At 43.2% G+C, this 17,595-nt stretch overlaps 2 protein-coding genes across 4 annotated transcripts in view; one reads left to right on the forward strand and one right to left on the reverse strand.

Moving 5' to 3' along the window:
- Positions 1-230: 230 nt before the first annotated feature.
- LOC109524057 (E3 ubiquitin/ISG15 ligase TRIM25-like) lies at positions 231-14,035 on the forward strand. Its single transcript, XM_019883624.1, has 15 exons — positions 231-1,367; positions 1,851-1,946; positions 2,025-2,258; positions 2,706-2,868; positions 3,026-3,142; positions 3,980-4,078; positions 5,101-5,165; positions 9,344-9,733; positions 10,643-10,798; positions 11,630-11,716; positions 11,875-12,108; positions 12,267-12,426; positions 12,515-12,559; positions 12,971-13,033; positions 13,422-14,035. Exons 1-15 carry the CDS (start codon positions 753-755, stop codon positions 13,946-13,948), a joined length of 3,051 nt encoding a protein of 1,016 aa, XP_019739183.1. The 5' UTR covers positions 231-752; the 3' UTR covers positions 13,949-14,035.
- A 384-nt stretch (positions 14,036-14,419) lies between these two features.
- Positions 14,420-17,595, reverse strand: part of eef1da (eukaryotic translation elongation factor 1 delta a (guanine nucleotide exchange protein)) — an 8,719-nt gene continuing 5,543 nt past the window's right edge. For 2 of the 3 annotated variants that reach the window (XM_019883655.1, XM_019883656.1), the window contains 6 exons: positions 16,554-16,607; positions 15,523-15,601; positions 15,369-15,457; positions 15,100-15,303; positions 14,578-14,772; positions 14,420-14,496 (listed from right to left, as the gene is read on the reverse strand). In XM_019883655.1, coding sequence (XP_019739214.1) covers positions 14,458-14,496; positions 14,578-14,772; positions 15,100-15,303; positions 15,369-15,457; positions 15,523-15,601; positions 16,554-16,607 — 660 coding nt within the window. In that variant the 3' untranslated portion in view covers positions 14,420-14,457. The remainder of the gene's footprint in view (positions 14,497-14,577; positions 14,773-15,099; positions 15,304-15,368; positions 15,458-15,522; positions 15,602-16,553; positions 16,608-17,595) is intronic. The other variant, XM_019883658.1, reaches the window with a different exon arrangement.

Here is a 17,595-nt window from a genome sequence, read left to right on the forward strand (position 1 = left end):
AAACATTTAAATACATTTGCACAACCTGATTTTACATGTCATCAAATATCAGTACAAACGGCTCAGTTTTGATTGACAACATTAACAGATATTCTTTGAACATGTTTATTTTTATTAAGTTTTAGAGCTTGACACAAACTAAAATCAAGACATGAGTTTTTTGGTGTAATTCAAATTTTCTTGAATTGATTTAAAAATATTCCATCGAAATTCAACACGGAAGTCCACACCATCTACTTCCGCTAGTTATCCTATCCTACGACACAACCTCCGAATATTTCCACTTTATTCCCCTCCGGCCCTCCTTTTACTTGCACTATTTTTTTTTAAATCTTATAATTGTTTCCATTGTTACTTTTTAATCTTATAATGTTAATAATCTATCGGTGGAAAAGCTATTTACGGTCTTTTTAATTTGTTAAAAAAATCGTCCATACGTCTACTTCCGGGAGATGGACCTGCCCCTGAGGTACTTTTTACATGAGTCATTTTTGTGTAATTGGAACTGTTTAGCTGTGTTACACGGGGGATTTCATATTTAATCACCCGTAATATGTTATAAAATTATATTACACGTCGTCGAGTGAAAAGCAAAATCTACAAATTCACGTGTGTCAATTTTAAACCTCCTCTGCTTCCGCCAGTTAGCCCCGGCCTCTTGACGTACCTTCCTGTAAACAGAGCAGCTGTATCGCGTTTTTGTTGTTTTTCTCCGTGCCACGTCCCTTCCAACTTCTTCACGTCGGGGGACGATGGCCCAGGCGGGGGTGGTCCTGGACCAGGACCAGTTCACCTGCTCTGTGTGTCTTGATGTCCTGCGAGAGCCGGTGACCATCCCGTGCGGCCACAGCTACTGCTCCGACTGCATCCGCAACTACTGGGACCAAGACGAATACCTCGGCGTGTTCATGTGCCCTCAGTGCCGACAAAGCTTCAGCCCGAGGCCGGCCCTGGCCCGCAGCACCTTGCTAGCCGACGTCGTGGATCGATTCAAGCGAAGCGGACTCCAGGAGGTCCTGGCAGGCGGAGGGGGGCAACAACAACAACAACAAAGCCTGGCGGAGGCCAGCGACGTGGAGTGCGACGTGTGCCCCGAAAGGAAGAACAAGGCGGTCAGCTCGTGCCTGGTGTGCCTGGCGTCGTATTGCCAGCTGCACGTCCGGCCGCACCATGAATCGGCCGTGTTCAAAAAGCACAAGCTGGTGTCGGCCTCCAAGAGGCTCCAGGAGAGCGTGTGCCCGCGTCACGATAAGCTGCTGGAGGTCTACTGCCGCACGGATAAGCAGTGCATCTGCTCCATGTGCCTGACGGATGAACACAAGGGACACGATACGGTGCTGGTCGAGGTGGAAATAGAACTGCAGAAGGTAACTTGGAACATGCATACAATGGAAATCAGTTTGACAGCTGCTAATCGCGGATTTTCCCCCCAATAGATGTATTTTTGTCTTGGGGCGTGGGTGGGGCTGGGGACAGACCCCCTTAAGTCATGGAAAATCCATATTGGAAGTTTATCAGCATTTTTGAATTTTGGGTTTGTTATTTTTTGGTCCCGGGGTGTTAAAAAGTGTGTGTGTCTGTGTGTGTCTGTGTGTGTGTGTGTGTGTGTGTGTGTGTGTTTTGTTGTTGTTTTTTTTTGTTTGTTTTTCCCACACCACTGACAACATCAAGCAATTAAAATTCTCATTGCTTATGAATGGGGGATGGCAAAGAAAAGAAAACTCTCCTTTAAAACGGAAATAACCCCCAATGCGCTGTGATAATCAAATCATGACTCCCTCATACATCCTCAAGTAGGAACAGTTGGAAAACGGTTACCATTTTTTCAACATAATTTTCCTGGTCCGCAGAGACAGCTTGCTGAGATGAAGCTGGGCTCGCAGCAGAGCATTCAGCAACAAGAAAAGGCGGCTCAGAAGCTGAGACAAACTATCTTCTCTCTCAATGTAAGTCACAAACACTCACAAACACTTTTTTCCTGACAAATGTCACAAATGGCGCCTCTCCTCCATCCCCCACCACAGCATTCAGCTCGGCTGGCGGCCGAGACGAGCGACAGCGTCTTCAGCGACCTTGTCCGCTGTGTGGAGTTGAAGCGCTTCGAGGTGCGCGAGCTAATCAAGGCCCAGCAGAAGCAGGTGGTGAGTCAGGCGCAGCACATTCTGGAGACGATCCACAAGGAGGTCGCCGAGCAGAAGAGGCGAGAGGCCGAACTTGACCGGCTGGCCCTCGCCGATGACCACCTGCAATTCCTTCAGGTGAGGGCGCCACGCCGCAGTGGATTTTTGGGCATCTTGCAGGCACAAATTGAGGCTGGCTGAGGTGATACCGTTCAGATTGGGGTTTAACAATTCTGAAAAATAACACTAGTCAACAGCACATTTTCATCAGAGATATGACTTGGTCTCTCCCTGAACATATTTTTGAAGCTGACTTAAAAATGTTCTTAATTTTTCCTTTCGAGTGGAATTACTTTCATTTTTGGTGTAAGTTTGACCTGCAAAAGCTTGCACATTATGAGTTTTAACCTGTGTTGTCATTTATAGCTATGAAGTTTCAGGGGAAAAAAAATGTATATACTTTATGAAAATCCACACAATGTTCAGAAAATTTTGCAGGAGGACAGAAAATCCCAAATAGGTGACTCTTCTTTGCCTTCTTGCTCTTTGTACTGTATTTCCAACTTGACTTTTTTGTCACGACAGAGCTGTCAGTCCCTGGATGCTTTGCCACCTGCATCGTCTACTATGCCTGCCATCGCCACGGAGCCCGCCCTGACGTTTGACGCTGCCACAAAAGCCGTCTGCGACTTTAAAGAGCTCTTGCAAGAGGTTTGCCAGGATGGATTTGTCAGCATCTATGAGAAAGGTGCACTTTTGCTTGACACTGTTCGGAAACATTACCTGACAGACATGACATGAAATGCGCCAAGAATTTTTTGTGTGTGTGTGTGTGCCCTTTTTGGGTCACGTTATTGTGTAATATCACTTATTGGAAAATTGTCAATGGACTTGTGTTCCATCAGTGAGAGAAGTGGTGATCAGTGCTCCGTCCAACCTGCCCGTCCACGCGACCACGCCCTCGGCCGGCTCGACCACGCCCTCGGCCGACGTCCAGCCCGCTGACAAAATGGAGGAGGCCGGTGAGTCAGCAAGTCCGCGTCACCTCGTCCAATTGCGACACCTGTCTTGCCCAACTTTCACTGAGCCACATCACTTCATTTGACATAAAAAAAAAAAAAAAAAAATTGTGATCAGCCATCAAACAAAAATGTCACCAAAAAAGTATCAATAATCCTGACTGTGTGTTTAACAGCCACCTGTAGTGGCTGAGTGAATACAACTCCAAATCTATGTTTCGCTTTATGTTCGAGCGTGTGTGTTTATTGGAGGACATTTAACTGTTAACGCAAAGAAAGCAATTATATGATGCATGATTTTTGTCGTTAAATCGTGATGAATCGCTTTTTTTAAATTTTATTTTATTTATTTTTTTTTTTTGGTGTTCCAAATGTACAATACAATAATTTTTTTTGCTCTTGCTAACATGAAAGTGAACATCCATCCATCCAGTTTCTAATCCAATTTATTCCTACGAGGGTTGTGACCGTGCGGGCCGGAGCCAGAATCGAACCCGATGCCTCTGTAGTGTGAGGCGGACATGCGAAGTCAATCCACCGTGCCGCTCAGCCAGAAAATAAAAATACGAAAATGTTACCTGAGCTATATTCCGGAATTCCGGCTCAAACTATTGGAAAGCATGCACATAAACTGATTCGAGCAGTGAAAATAGAGTTAAATGCCATCAATCTCCCTCATTTGACAAAAACGTCATAGTGTGCATGTCACTTTGAGCACACAGAAAAGACCTTTCTCGGCTTGTTTATCACCGCAGTGTGCTGAGGCAGCAGACATGCAAATTCATACAACCCGCCCCGCTGTGTGTGTGTGTGTGTGTGTGTGTGTGTGTGTGTGTGTAGAGTTCCTGTCACCTGGCCTGGACCAAAGCTGCGTAAGCCCCCTCAACCCTTTCCTGAACCCAGGACCTCCTGTACCCATGTTTGTGTTCTCATCTTCTGGTTGGTATCTGCTGCATAGAATGTTTTTTTTTTTGTTGTTGTTGTTGTTTTTTCCCTAGCTCGTCAGGTTTTTATGATATTAATAATATAACAATAATATGTAATATAGTAACAGCGCGATATAAATGAAGATGTATTATAAATACATAAATGTCCTCTAAAACATCATAGCTATAAATTACAACGCATGGTAAACTGTATTGTGTGAGCTTTGAGAGGTCAAACTTAAAGTACAGTGTGTGAAATGCACTCGCCATCTTGTGGTGAACTAATAGAATGCAACAACTTAATTTGGAAGTGTGTGTATTTTGAAGCGCGTGACGATTCCTCAAAGAGCGCACACTTCGCAAATCTACCACCAATTATTCAGCAGAGGTGCAAGCAAAATGTCATCGCAAACGACTTCTAGTAGTCCCTCAAGAGACGAAGTACGGGGTAGTGGATGCTACACATGTTACTCACAATGTTTAGGTGCCAGTTTGGTTAAGTTTGTCTGCTTTGGCACGCCGTAGCGGAAAGATGGCGGCGAAACATCGCAACCTAGTGTAAGGTGAGGCACGACGCACGTACTGTAATATAATTAGCGATGAAGAGACCGACGATTTTATTCTTTAAAAATGTGCAGTGATGTGATTGAACATACTATTTTTGTGCATATCACTGAAAATGAAGTTTTTTTTTAATTAGTAAACATTGGAAAATCTAAACATTTCTATGCAATGTCTTTTCAAAGACAAAAAAGTAAATAAAAACAAAATTTTACCGGCATCCAGCCACATTTGTAAGATGGTATAGTTAAATTATACACTGTTCCACTGTAATTCAAGCATTTCGAGCACAACACTGTGAAGATTGTACAGGTGTGACCAGTTTAGTATGTTAATTTCACTACTTGGACATTTGGCGAAGTGAAGCTTATTCAGATGGAGGAATAGGTCTAAAGAATTTCACAGTTAAACAAGCATTTTATGTATGAGTATTTTTTGTCCTACATATTATCTATTTGTATTTTTTTATTGCAGGCTCCAAAATGTCTTCAGCCTCCAGGCATCGGCACCTCCAGCGCCGCCCCCAAGCCAGAAAGAAATGAGACTTGAATGTGGACATGCATTCACGTATGATTAACTTCACATGCAAAACCTTGAACTTTGATCACCAAGCTGCTGTATTTTCCCCATTTGACATACCCCTGCCTTTACTTTTTTTGTTGTTGTTTTGTTAGAAAAGTGGGAACGACAGTAATTATTTATTCACCGAAAGCCTCAGCAGTTGTCTCAACCAGATGAACAGAAGAGATGGTCCTGTGCACACATGCACACACAAGCACAAACCCTGTCACCATTTGGACAAGAATACTTTTTATTTGATTTTACAAGAATTCATTACAGGACTGAACTGAGTGTAGTATTTAGAAGAACCACTTTGGAAATGAATAAGGTTATACCTTTTATGATCATGTGACTTTTATGTTGTTTTTTTTTTAAAGTTTATTCATACATACATATTATTTTGGTCTGTGTCATACTGCCATGAAAAAAGTTGAATTGTGAATGCTGTTTACAGAGTGTCAACCAACATCCATATAAATACATTTAATATGGCAATGTCACGCAGATATTTCACAGACACATAAAATACAAATGAAATTACCCAAACCAAAATTCTACTGTTTGTGTGTGTTTTATATATATACATACACATATACAGGTATATACAATAGTGATGGGATTTTCGTCTCTTCGGTGATCCGGTTCATTTGGATCGGCTCAGTGAAAAGAGCCGGCTCTTTTTGGCTCTCAAACGGCTCTTTTAACTTTAGCTTTTCTTTTAAATATTTATGATAAATGACTTGGTGAACTAAATACTGTATTGCACTCTCCTGACTGCAAATAGCAACAATTATCAAGCAAAGAAATGGCTTTTTACTTATTTAATTGACCATTAAAAAGGCTCCAAACAATAAACAAGCAACAAAATTAAACTTCAACCAACAACAATCAAACATGCTGCATCATAACAAAAATAGTGAGTATGAACTGCAACAGCAGCAGTGAACAAAACAAACATAAGCTACTCCTTGCTTTATTCTAACAAACATAAGCTACTCCTTGCTTTATTTTAAATTTGCAGTCAACAAACTTAATACTTCAACTTGGAATACTTCAATTTGTCCAATTGAGAACACCCTCCTTGACGGGACAGATGTTGCTACAATGCACACTCTACTCTCCATTACTTTGATCAAACGGGGGTAGACGGAAGCTCGGTATTTCCACCAGCTCAGTGGATCAGCTGCCCTTGACAGGAAGAAGAGCAAAAAGTGTTGCCTGTAGGTCTGTGCTCGTAGGTGGACTCCGGCGGTGAACAGGTGACTCCCTCTGATGGCATGGAGGACCCAAGAACAATCTTCCTTCAACTCTGAAAAATGAAATGAGGCTTGTTGTGTTGGGTCTGTCTCAGTGACAGGCTGAGGCTGCTGATGTCTTCTTCTCTGATCAAAACTATGTTGTCTTTTCCTCTGATCAAAACAGTGTCTCCACCTAACGGATATTCCACGAATTGCACCCTATTAAAAATATTCATTCCGTGTCTTTTGTGCATTTTTTCACTTTTAAATTATCCTGCGGGCCTGATCAAACCTCCTTGCGGGCCGGTTCTAGCCGTATGTTATACACCCCTGATGAAAAGTAAGGCGTTTTAACCCGAAAAAAACGACCATGAAAAGTAAGGCGTTTTTAGCCGAAAAAAAAACACCATGTATAGTAAGGCGTTTTTAGCCGAAAAAAACGACCATGTATAGTAAGGCGTTTTGAGCCGAAAAAAACGACCATGTATAGTAAGGCGTTTTGAGCCGAAAAAAACGACCATGTATAGTAAGGCGTTTTGAGCCGAAAAAAACGACCATGTATAGTAAGGCGTTTTGAGCCGAAAAAAACGACCATGTATAGTAAGGCGTTTTGAGCCGAAAAAAACGACCATGTATAGTAAGGCGTTTTTAGCTGAAAAAAAAACGATCATGTATAGTAAGGCGTTTTTAGCGGAAAAAAAACGACCATGTATAGTAACGCGTTTTTAGCCGAAAAAAACGACAGTGTATATAGTAAGGAGTTTTTAGCCGAAAAAAAAATGACCATGTATAGTAAGGCGTTTTTAGCCGAAAAAAACGACCATGTGTAGCATGGGTGTCAAACTAATTTTACATTGTGGGCCACATAGGGCCTCGGTATATGTCAAGTGGGCCGGGCCATTAAACATTATTCCATACTCTGCTATAAATAACCAAAATAACATGTCTTTCCTTTGTTTTGGTCGAAAGATGTACAAGAACACTAGGAAAATGCTGAAATGAAATGAACATATCTTTCACAAAACATTTCATGAAGCACCTAAGATTTCCTTAGACAAATGTGCAATTTACTTTTATCATTCACATACAGTCAAACCTCGGTTTTCTAAGGTCTCGGTTCTCGACCAATTCGTTTTTTGACCAAAAATTTTTAATTTTTTATGCTTCGGATGACAAACAAATTTCGGTCTTTGAACAAACCGAGCGCACTTGAATGCACCATTTGACTCCTCTCGCCTTTCTTACACGAGGAGGTGATGCTTCCTCGTGTTGCTTTCCATTGCGAGCAGACGTGTTCAGTAAACATTTTTATTTTAAAAAGAGCGTGGTTTCGGTTTTCGAACAATTTCGGTTTTCGAACAGCCTTCTGCATTGCAAGTGATCCCACTGACTGTACAAAGGCACAAAACCTTAAGTAATTGGTCTTGAAAAATATAGTAATGCACTTTTAAGATTAAACGAGATTTACAAAGAAACGAATTTTTAAACCATTTACACGAGCATATCACATCTAAATGTAATCCCTGCCTACACTTTACAAACTAAGGAGAGTGCTATAATGTGTAAAGAATAAAGTATTCACGTCCTTGATCGCGTCTTCTGTGTTGGGTCTGTCTCAGTGACAGACTGAGGCTGCTGTTGTCTTCTTCTCTGATCAAAAGAATGTTGTCTTTTCCTCTGATCAAAACAGTGTGTCCCCCTAGCAGATAATCCATGAATTCCACTTGATTAAAAATATTCATTCCGTGTCTTTTATGCATTTTTTTTCACTTCTAAATTATCCTGCGGGCCTGATCAAACCTCCTTGCGGGCCGTATGTTTGACACCCCTGTTCTTGGCGATCGTGAATAAAGTGCAAATAAAACACCCATTACGCACACTACCAAAACGTGCAAGCCAACTTTATTCATTGTTTCAAGATGCTTTGTTGATCAGGGCAACTCCGCTGGAATAGTTGAGACACAAGTCTCGTCTGGATGCTTGCGGGGTGCTCTCTGCTGGTCCCAACGCGGCCCGGGGCTGAAGAACCTGCAAAACCCAAAGGATCGCAGTGAAATCAAACTTGATTGGGGAGGAAACATCGGATGACTTTCTGAGGGCCCCGATAACTTTTCCCCCTCAAACCATGTATGGTAAGGCGTTTTTAGCTGAAAAAAAAACGACCATGTATAGTATGGCGTTTTTAGCTGAAAAAAACAACCATGTATAGTCAGGCGTTTTTAGCCGAAAAAAACGACCATGTATAGTATGGCGTTTTTAGCCGAAAAAAAACGACCATGTATAATAAGGCGTTTTTAGCCGAAAAAACCCACCATGTATCGTAAGACGTTTTCAGCCCTAAAAAACGACCATGTATCGTACAGCGTGCACTCCGTGCAGTCCCGACCAAGCCCCTCGCCCCTTCCCTTTCTCTTCTGGTCTACCTCTCTGAGCAAGGCTCGCATCGTTCACTTCAAAGAGCCGGCTCTTTGTACCGGCTCGTTCGCGACCGACACATCACTAATGTACAAAGATGGGTCATGAGTAAAATATCAGAGTGAAATGGGAGAACAATTTCAATTAGATTTTGACATATAATACAGTTTCGGTTCTGTCATGAATACAAGAAAAAAATTTACATTTGTGAAGAGAACATTTTGCAAGAGATGGCGGTTAATTTGGTAGTAGATGCGAAATCCCCACTTGTTCAAGAATTGTTTGTGTTAAAAGTTTGGGGGGGTTGTTTTTTTCCCCATTGCAATTATAATGGTTGTCAATGATTCACTTTTTTTTTTTTTTTTTTTGCAAAGTCTCACACTTTGCCCAAAATAACATTCAACAAAGAAAGCCCAAAGTCCAATACTGGATCAACATTGTGCTTTGTGACGTCACATGTCCCACGACACTCGCAGGTGCAACCTTTATCAACACACCTGTAAGCCACGCCCATTTTGAACCCTCAAGGGAGTAAGATGGCGGCAGGTGCGGCGGCGACTACCTCCACTATATCCGTGGAACAGGACCAGTTCACCTGTTCGGTATGTCTGGAGGTTTTGCGGGACCCGGTGACCATCCCCTGCGGCCACAGCTATTGCCTGAGCTGCATCGAGGACTACTGGAGTAGAGTCAAGCCGCAGAAAGCCCCCCAATATAGCTGCCCGCAGTGCCGCCTGGAGTTCAAGCCCAGACCGCTGCTCAATCGCAACACCGTTTTGGGAGATCTGGTGGAGAAGTTCCTACAGAGCGGAGGCCAAGAGCAGCCGGCCGACGAGCGCCTCCGTGGGGGACGGGGACACGGCGTGGTGGTGGCTCCAAAGATTCACAACGAGGTTTTTTGTGTTTGCTTTGTTTTTGAATGGAAAGTATCACAAGGGAACTGACGTTCGTAAACGACGTGGGTTTGTCAACAATACGCATGCGCAGTTGACCACGGTCTTCCGGGTCGTCATGTTTGTTTGTTTTTTTTAAAAGGTGACTTTCGAAGTGCCATTGGATTATTATATTTTATCATCAACCACAGTTTCTATCATTAAACTAACTAATAATAAATATTACGATATTATCATTATTATTAATTCTATCATTCGACCGAGCAAACTGTTTGTCTCAAACAGTTCATTTCTTCAATTGTCGCACTGGAAAAATGTTAAAACACACACAAAGAATTTAAAATTCTGTACGGTTCCCCGGAGTATTCGATTTGGCCAACCAATGACAAGTCAAAATTCAAATCAAAATACCACATCCAACAATAACCAAAAAAAAAAAAAAAAAAATCACGCAGAAATATAAAACAATATGATTTGTTCTCACTTTTTCAAGAATACATGTCTTCAAGTCTGTCAAGAAGACATGTTATTTAAGTTAGTAAGTCACGACAATGAAACGTGCAACCAGTGGACACCGCCCTTTAAAAATTTTTATAATTGCGTGTATTAATAGTTGCGGGCAATGTTAACGTGCATGCATAGCAAAGCTTCTCCACCAGTGGCATGCCGAATTCGAAGTAGTATGGAGGTGTTTGGGCGTTGCAGAAAGCACAAAATTACGCGGCTCGGTGTGAATGGCCGCATTTTTCAACAAATGGGTAGTTAGGTTCCCAAATACTGTCGGTGATTTGGAAAATGGTGCGTCGCGAACAGGCGCGGACTCACTGTACATTTGTAAAAGAAATCCGTTTTGTAAAGAGGTTCAAATGTCACTTGAGCGTGCTTTTTTTTTTTTTGTTTTTATCCCAGTCCGGTGTTGTCAGAGAGAAGTTGTGCCCGCAGCATCAAAGGCCAGTGAGGAGCTACTGCCGCGCAGACCATCAGGGCGTGTGCTCGCGCTGCCTCAAAGGCCAACACAAGAACCACGACACAGTTCGGCTGGCGGACGAGCGGGTAGCACAACAGGTATGTCAGGGGCGCGCACAGGGGAGGGCCCAAGGGGGCGGTGGCCCCGAGCATCCAAACAAAACTTAAGTGAGAGTTTCAGAGTAGAATTTTAAACTAGGGTTAGGGTTTAAAACAAGGGTGTCAAAACTCAGATCAATTTTTATCACGGGCCACTTTGGAGTTACGGCCTTCCTCGTAACAATCGCATTATTACTAGTTCACAATGAATTATTGTTGGAGTGTAAAAACAGGGTAACAAAATCATTGTAAAATCTCAATGTTATTTATTACACATGGCAATTTGACATTGCGGTACAGATTTTAGCAAGGCTCATGCAAGTTGACATGTCAACTTGCATGCCAAGGTTTTAAACTAGGGTTAAGTTTCAAAGTAACATTTTAAACTACAGTTAGGGTTTCAAAGTAAGGTTTTAAACTGGAGTTAGGGTTTCAAAGTAGGATTTTAAATTAGATTTAGTGTGTAAAACATAACAGGCACATGAAGCGCATAGAGTACATGACAGGCAACCAGTCGCCGGCTAGCGCAAGACGCTAGCTGTCTCCATCTTCACTCAGTGCTCCTTCTTGGACGCCAATTCATGACACCGCTCACAAAGATCCAAATCAAGTCCAGTTGGTCAATACGAGACTGGGAACAAAAACAAAAGTTAAAACCAACAAAAATGATGTCCTGCAGCCACATTTCAACGGTTTGCTTTTCCAATTGATCAAAAGCATTTCAGCATCATTTTGAACCATCGTTCAATTCCACTTGAAAGGTTTACCTCATGAAAAATCAGCACTTGACTTTCAGCAACACCAAACTGCATGCGCTTCATGTTTTTGTAGAAAAAACTTCAAGAAGCATCTTTGAAGTGCACGCAGAACATCAAGGACGTGGAGAAAGAGCTTCGCTATGTGGTCAGATACATCAAAGTGAGTGTGTCTACTTTTAAACAAATGGTTGTACTAAAAAAATAAATATATATATATATATATATATATATATATATTTTTTTTTTTTTTTACTTGTATTTTATCATCCAACGTGAACGTCCACAAAATAAACTTCTGATTGCGTCCCCCTGACCCAGCACGCCACTGAGGCAGCCGAGGAGGAGAGCGACAGGGTCTTCTCCAAGCTGCTCCGCGCCATCGAGAAGCAGCGCTGCGACGTGCAGGAGGCCATCCGAGGGCGCGAGCGGGCGGCTCTGGCGCAGACGGAGCAGCTGTTGGAGAAGCTGGAACGCGAGACGGCCGAGGTGCGGAGGAGCGAGGCCGAGCTGGAGAAACTCTGCCGGAGCGATGACCACCTCCACTTCCTTCAGGTAATGCTGTCACACACTGACAAGAGTCCATTGATTGATCAGGGATCAATTTTAGTGATTAACTCAACTTTATTTTATTATTTTTAAAGCTTGTTTGATAGCTGAAGAAATTACAGCAAATCCCAGAGAAACAATTTTTTTTTTTGTCTTCATTCCAGAAGTGCAAAGCCCTTCATTTCCCATCCAAACGAGTGCAGATGCCCAACACGGACACGTTCCCGTACTTGATGTATAAAACCATGCGAGGAGGTCTAGCGGAGCTGCGAGACGGTCTGGACGAAAGCCTCCAGAGAGAATTTGACAGAATCTCCGATAAAGGTAACCACCACCACCCACCACAACATGTTCACGCTCGCTTAATGGTCGATACGGAGTGAGTGACATTTCCATTTCTGTCCATTTGCAGTGGTTTCACTCAAGGAAACCAGCGTTCCAAATGAAAAGACGAAAGGTATGCAATTCAGGGTGCCATCATCCGACAAGATAGGATGGGATTCAGGAAGCAAGACTCCGATTGATTTTTTGGAATGATTCCTGACAAATGCACACTTCCATGCTGAAAGGACATTTTAAGACGAAAGATATACAAATAAATGTTAACAAAACCAGTACTTGATTTTTTTTGTGTAGTAGCATGATGAAAAGAATGGTTGGTAGTGGTTTCTAATCTTATTCAGACCGACCTGTGTGGAATTAGTACTGGGCTAATTGTCTTTTTCCCCGTGTCATTTTTTTTTTCCTAGTAACAATCGATGCTCACATACGAATGTTTGGCAGTGGTTTCAAATCTTATTCAGACCGACCTGTGTGGAATTAGGACTGGGCTAATTGTCTTTTTCCCGTGTCGTTTTTTTTTTCCTAGTAACAATCGATGCTCACATACTATATGACTCAGAACCAAAGACGAGAGAGGAATTTTTACACTGTGAGTACAGCTTTGACTTTCAAAAGCTACCACCAGCATGTCCGACTTTATTATTAGACACAATAGTTTGGGCTTTGTCCAACATACTTTTGTTTTGGGTTTTTTTTTCCACTTTGGCTTGTGGGTATTAAATCCAGCTAGAGCAAGTTTTTTAGCTATGGTTGAGTTTTAGTATATGGAGTGTCAAGTGTAAGATTTAAAACTAAAGTGAACTCAAGTATTGTGGAATAAACACTTCAAGTAACAGACATACATACAGCCATACATTTAAAATGAACTGAAAGTATGATATTGACAAAGAACACTTTTTTTTTTCTGTAATTTGAGTAAAGATTTGTTTTTTTTTCAAATTGCGTATATTCCGTTAATTCTACCAACCTTGGCGCAGACTACCAGGACTTAACCCTGGACCCCAACACAGCCAATCCTTACCTGAGCTTGTCCGAGGGCCACCGGGCGGCGACCACGCGTTCCGAGGCGCAGCCGTACCCGGAGCACCCGGAGCGCTTCAGCAGCTGGGCGCAGGTACTGTGTCGCGCCGGCATGGCGGGTCGCTGCTACTGGGAGGTGGCGTGGGCCGGCAAGGGCGGGGCATCCGTCGGCGTGTGCTACCGCAGCATGAGCAGGAGCGGCGGAGGCAGCGACAGCAAGTTGGGCCACAACGCCAAATCCTGGAGCCTGGACTGCTCCGACGCCGCGTGCACTTTCCGCCACAACAAGCAGAGCCTGAGCGTGGCCGCGCCGTGCGGGAACAGGATAGGAGTGTATCTGGACTTCAGGGCCGGCGTTTTGTCCTTCTACAATGTTTCCGAGGGCATGCTTCTGCTTCACGGCGCCCACGCTAGCTTCAGTCAGCCGGTGTTCCCGGGATTTTGGGTGGGGTTGGGATCGACTCTGAAGCTGTGCTCTCTGTAATTGTGAAGCCTAAATGCTGCTCACTTCATCAGGTATATATTCTATACACGGTTTATTATTAGTAGATATACCAAAAAGTTACTTTTTTATTTTTTTGCAATTTGCTTGAAAAATTGAGGGCAAGTCTCACAAGAATTTCGATGACATGATACTGCTTTTACTCATAAATATTAAAATATTTGTCATGCTTCAGGAGAAAATGGCAAATTTTTTAATCCAGATTTTTGTAGAAAAAAAAGGTCCTTATTTTAAAAAATGGTGCTCAAGACTGGTCTTATGTAGATTATAAATCATTTCAAAAATAATGCATTCATCAGAATGTTATTCATGAATGCTTTGATTTCCATGGTCATCTTTGTAAAGAGAATTTGCTTAATGATGTCATTATCCAGGTGTACCCGATATTGTGGCCAGTGAACCTCGATATGTGCAGTAGGACGCCAAAGCACAATTTTTATTTTATTTTTTTAATTTTATTGAACCATTACCATTAAACAGCAGCACTTAGTTCAGATCTTATTGAAGGCGGCAACGTCAACACTTTGCACCTGTAAGAGTGACACAAAACAAAACTGTACCTCAACAAATCTTTGGAGTCCGAAATAAAAGTTTCCATTTTGTCTACTCACAAAGTCCTCAAACTTGGTGATCTCCTCCTCCAAGATGTCCGTGCCCACTTTGTCGTCCTCCACCACGCAGTTGATCTGCAGCTTCTTGATGCCGTAGCCCACCGGCACCAGTTTGGACGCACCCCACAGGAGCCCGTCCAGCTGCACCGAGCGCACGCACTCTTCCAGCTTGGCCATGTCCGTTTCGTCGTCCCACTGGGAGGACGGAAAAGTGGTCACCATTGGAATCAAAAGACATGGCACTCATAGTCGACATTTACAGTAAAGATAAACCAAACACTCATTGTGAAACGGCATAGACGAGCTAACAAATCTAGCATGGGTGGAACTCTTGAAAACGTTGAAACAACGAATGCCGAAACACAAATGGTGCAGCAGCACATTCTGCAGCTTCGATGCTACGGTCTTTCGTTTCTCATTCAAGCCGGTGACCAAAGCGCGCGCACCGAACAGGAGCAGCACAATGTCCGTTGAATTCAAGCAAAAAATGGCTTCATCCTTTTTCACTTGGTCGGGACTTACAGGCTTGACGTCCAACAAGATGGACGACTTTGCGATCAGGGTGGGCTTTGCGGCTTTCCTGGCGGCGTAGGCTTCCACGCGCTCTTGCTTGAGACGGGCCGCCTCCTCATCATCTTCGTCGTCGCTGCCGAACAAGTCCACGTCGTCGTCGTCGTCCCCATTTTCCTCCACCCGTTTAGCAGGAGCTGCTTGGACGGGAGCAGCCTGACAAAAGGAAACGGGATTAAAGAAACGGCGCGAGGTATGACGACGTGGTGGTCCCCTTTTACCTTGACTGAGGCGACGGCTGCGGGCGTCTTCTCCAGCTGAGCCACTCTGGCCTCAAGCTTCTGCAGCACGGCCCTCATATCGCCCACCACTAACAAAACGGAAGAACCCAGTTAGACAAGCAATCGGGCTCCCAAAAGCTTCAACTTTGCTCACCTTTTTGCAAAGTGTGGTTCTCCGCCTCCAGGCTCTTCATGCGGACAATCAGCTCCTGCTCGCTTGAATGTGAGGAAGACTGCAAAAAGGGGGGGGGGGGGGGGGGGCGTGCGATAACTTCAGCTATAATCATTGAGATTCAATTTCATGTCAGCATGCATGTAAATATGGATTGAATACAATTTCACGGTGGTAAAGATTAAAAAAAAATTCCATTAGAAATCAAGGTGGATAAATTCCATAATGAGGCTCTGCCAGAAGTTCAGAAAATCTGCGCACGGTAAGCCTACTCCGCAAAATAAGCCAAAACTGGAGCTAGTGTAATAGCCCATCGATGCCACAAGAGGGTGACACCAGACTATTGTCAAAACGAAGCGCCTCAATTCAAAAGTTCTTCAGCAGAAAGATGGCTGAGCACAAAAACCGTAAATAGGAAAGTTTTCCAAGGATGGGTTCCAAACCCAATATGCAGTTGGTTGTTCCGATGATATTTGTAATAATTCCCCATGGAGAGTTCTAAATTGTGGATGTCATATTATAAAAAAATAAATAAAATTACAAAATGGCAAAAAGTTCCAATAAATTACAAGCTTTTAAACAATTTGGTGACGGCGATTTTGAAAATTCAACGAGCAACTTTGTATTTGTTTCTTTCACCGTTTAAAAACCGTACGCTTTTGGACTATACGACATCGTCTGGATTTTTCACATGCGTGCATTCTAATACACGCCTTTGAAAGGACATCGAGTCGAGTTGAGTGAATTTGGAATTCTAAACAAATAAGATGCTATTTTTAGCCCATGTTTAGCTCATAAACAAAATGACCATTCCGAACACAGAAAATTCAGTCGATGCAATTATGTTAGCATTTTACAATTGTCATTATGATGCAAAAGGAAAAAAAAAAAAAATCAATCAATCAATCAATCCACAATGAAAGCCATTCTGCGTGCAATGTTATGATGATTTCCACACAAGCATCAAACGGTCCATGGCGGCCATGCGGCGTTGTCACACACGCGTGACTTACATTTCTGTGCTGGCGCTTTTGCGGTCGCCCTTTGTGCTGCGCAGCGCTTTTCACCTGCGGCGTTTTGAAAGCCACGAGTAATGGGAGGACGGAGACAAGGTTATATTAAAATAGAACAGGGAAAAAAAAAAATCATAAATCATGACGCAATGGTTGGAGTCGCATCAGAAAACTGTTGATTTTCCATTTGACATTCCGTGAGCTTTAAATCTTGGAATAATGCTGACTTCATGATGTAATTTGTCTTGGCCCGGTCAGGCCAGCATCAGCGGCCTTCAGGTGGCCGCCGTTTTTGTGGAACCCTGTCGAAACATTCTCTCTCACAAGCGGCCAACGAAAAAGCAAAACATTAAGCAGTCAATACTTGCTAAACTGACGTCGGTCTAGCGCCACATCCCGATCACAGTTTCAATTCTTGATTTTTCTGTACTTTCGCTCATATATTTGCTCCCCCAACAAAATTGAACAGACAATTTGGGGAGTTTTCAGGTTTCACTTGAGTTTTCTTGTCATCCTGCACACTTGGCGTCATCAGCGTGCACCTCGCATGAAGTCCGTTTTGTCAGCAGTCCGTTAGCATTTGCTCTTATCTAACTGAACTTTATTTTTAAGCTGATAGGCTGTATACACACACACACACACACACACACACACACACACACACACACACACAAAAGTCACAATGACCACCTCCACTCCTGATGGCGCAGCTGCTGCTTTTCTCACTGCGCGCACGCCTTGGTTACGGACAGAAACTAATCATTGAAGGAAACGAAGGCAAGATACTACGGTTTGGATTTAGCAGTGGACCCTACGTGAGGCAGGGAGACAGCTGCCAAACCACCTGACCTCAGTCGCTCGCTCGCTAAGGCTTCTAAATTGAGCACACATGCGCACAGCTGCTCGGTGCGATGATCTAACTGAGGCTTAAACCAACAGAGGCCAGTGACTGATAGTACAGTGGGACCTTTCGGGGTCCAAGGGTTTACGGCAGGGATCCGCCACTGCGGATTAAAAGACAGAACACACATTTGGTTGAAAT

Source organism: Hippocampus comes, unplaced genomic scaffold (genome assembly GCF_001891065.2).
Source record: "Hippocampus comes isolate QL1 unplaced genomic scaffold, H_comes_QL1_v1.1 scaffold159, whole genome shotgun sequence".
Taxonomy (NCBI): Eukaryota; Metazoa; Chordata; class Actinopteri; order Syngnathiformes; family Syngnathidae; genus Hippocampus; species Hippocampus comes.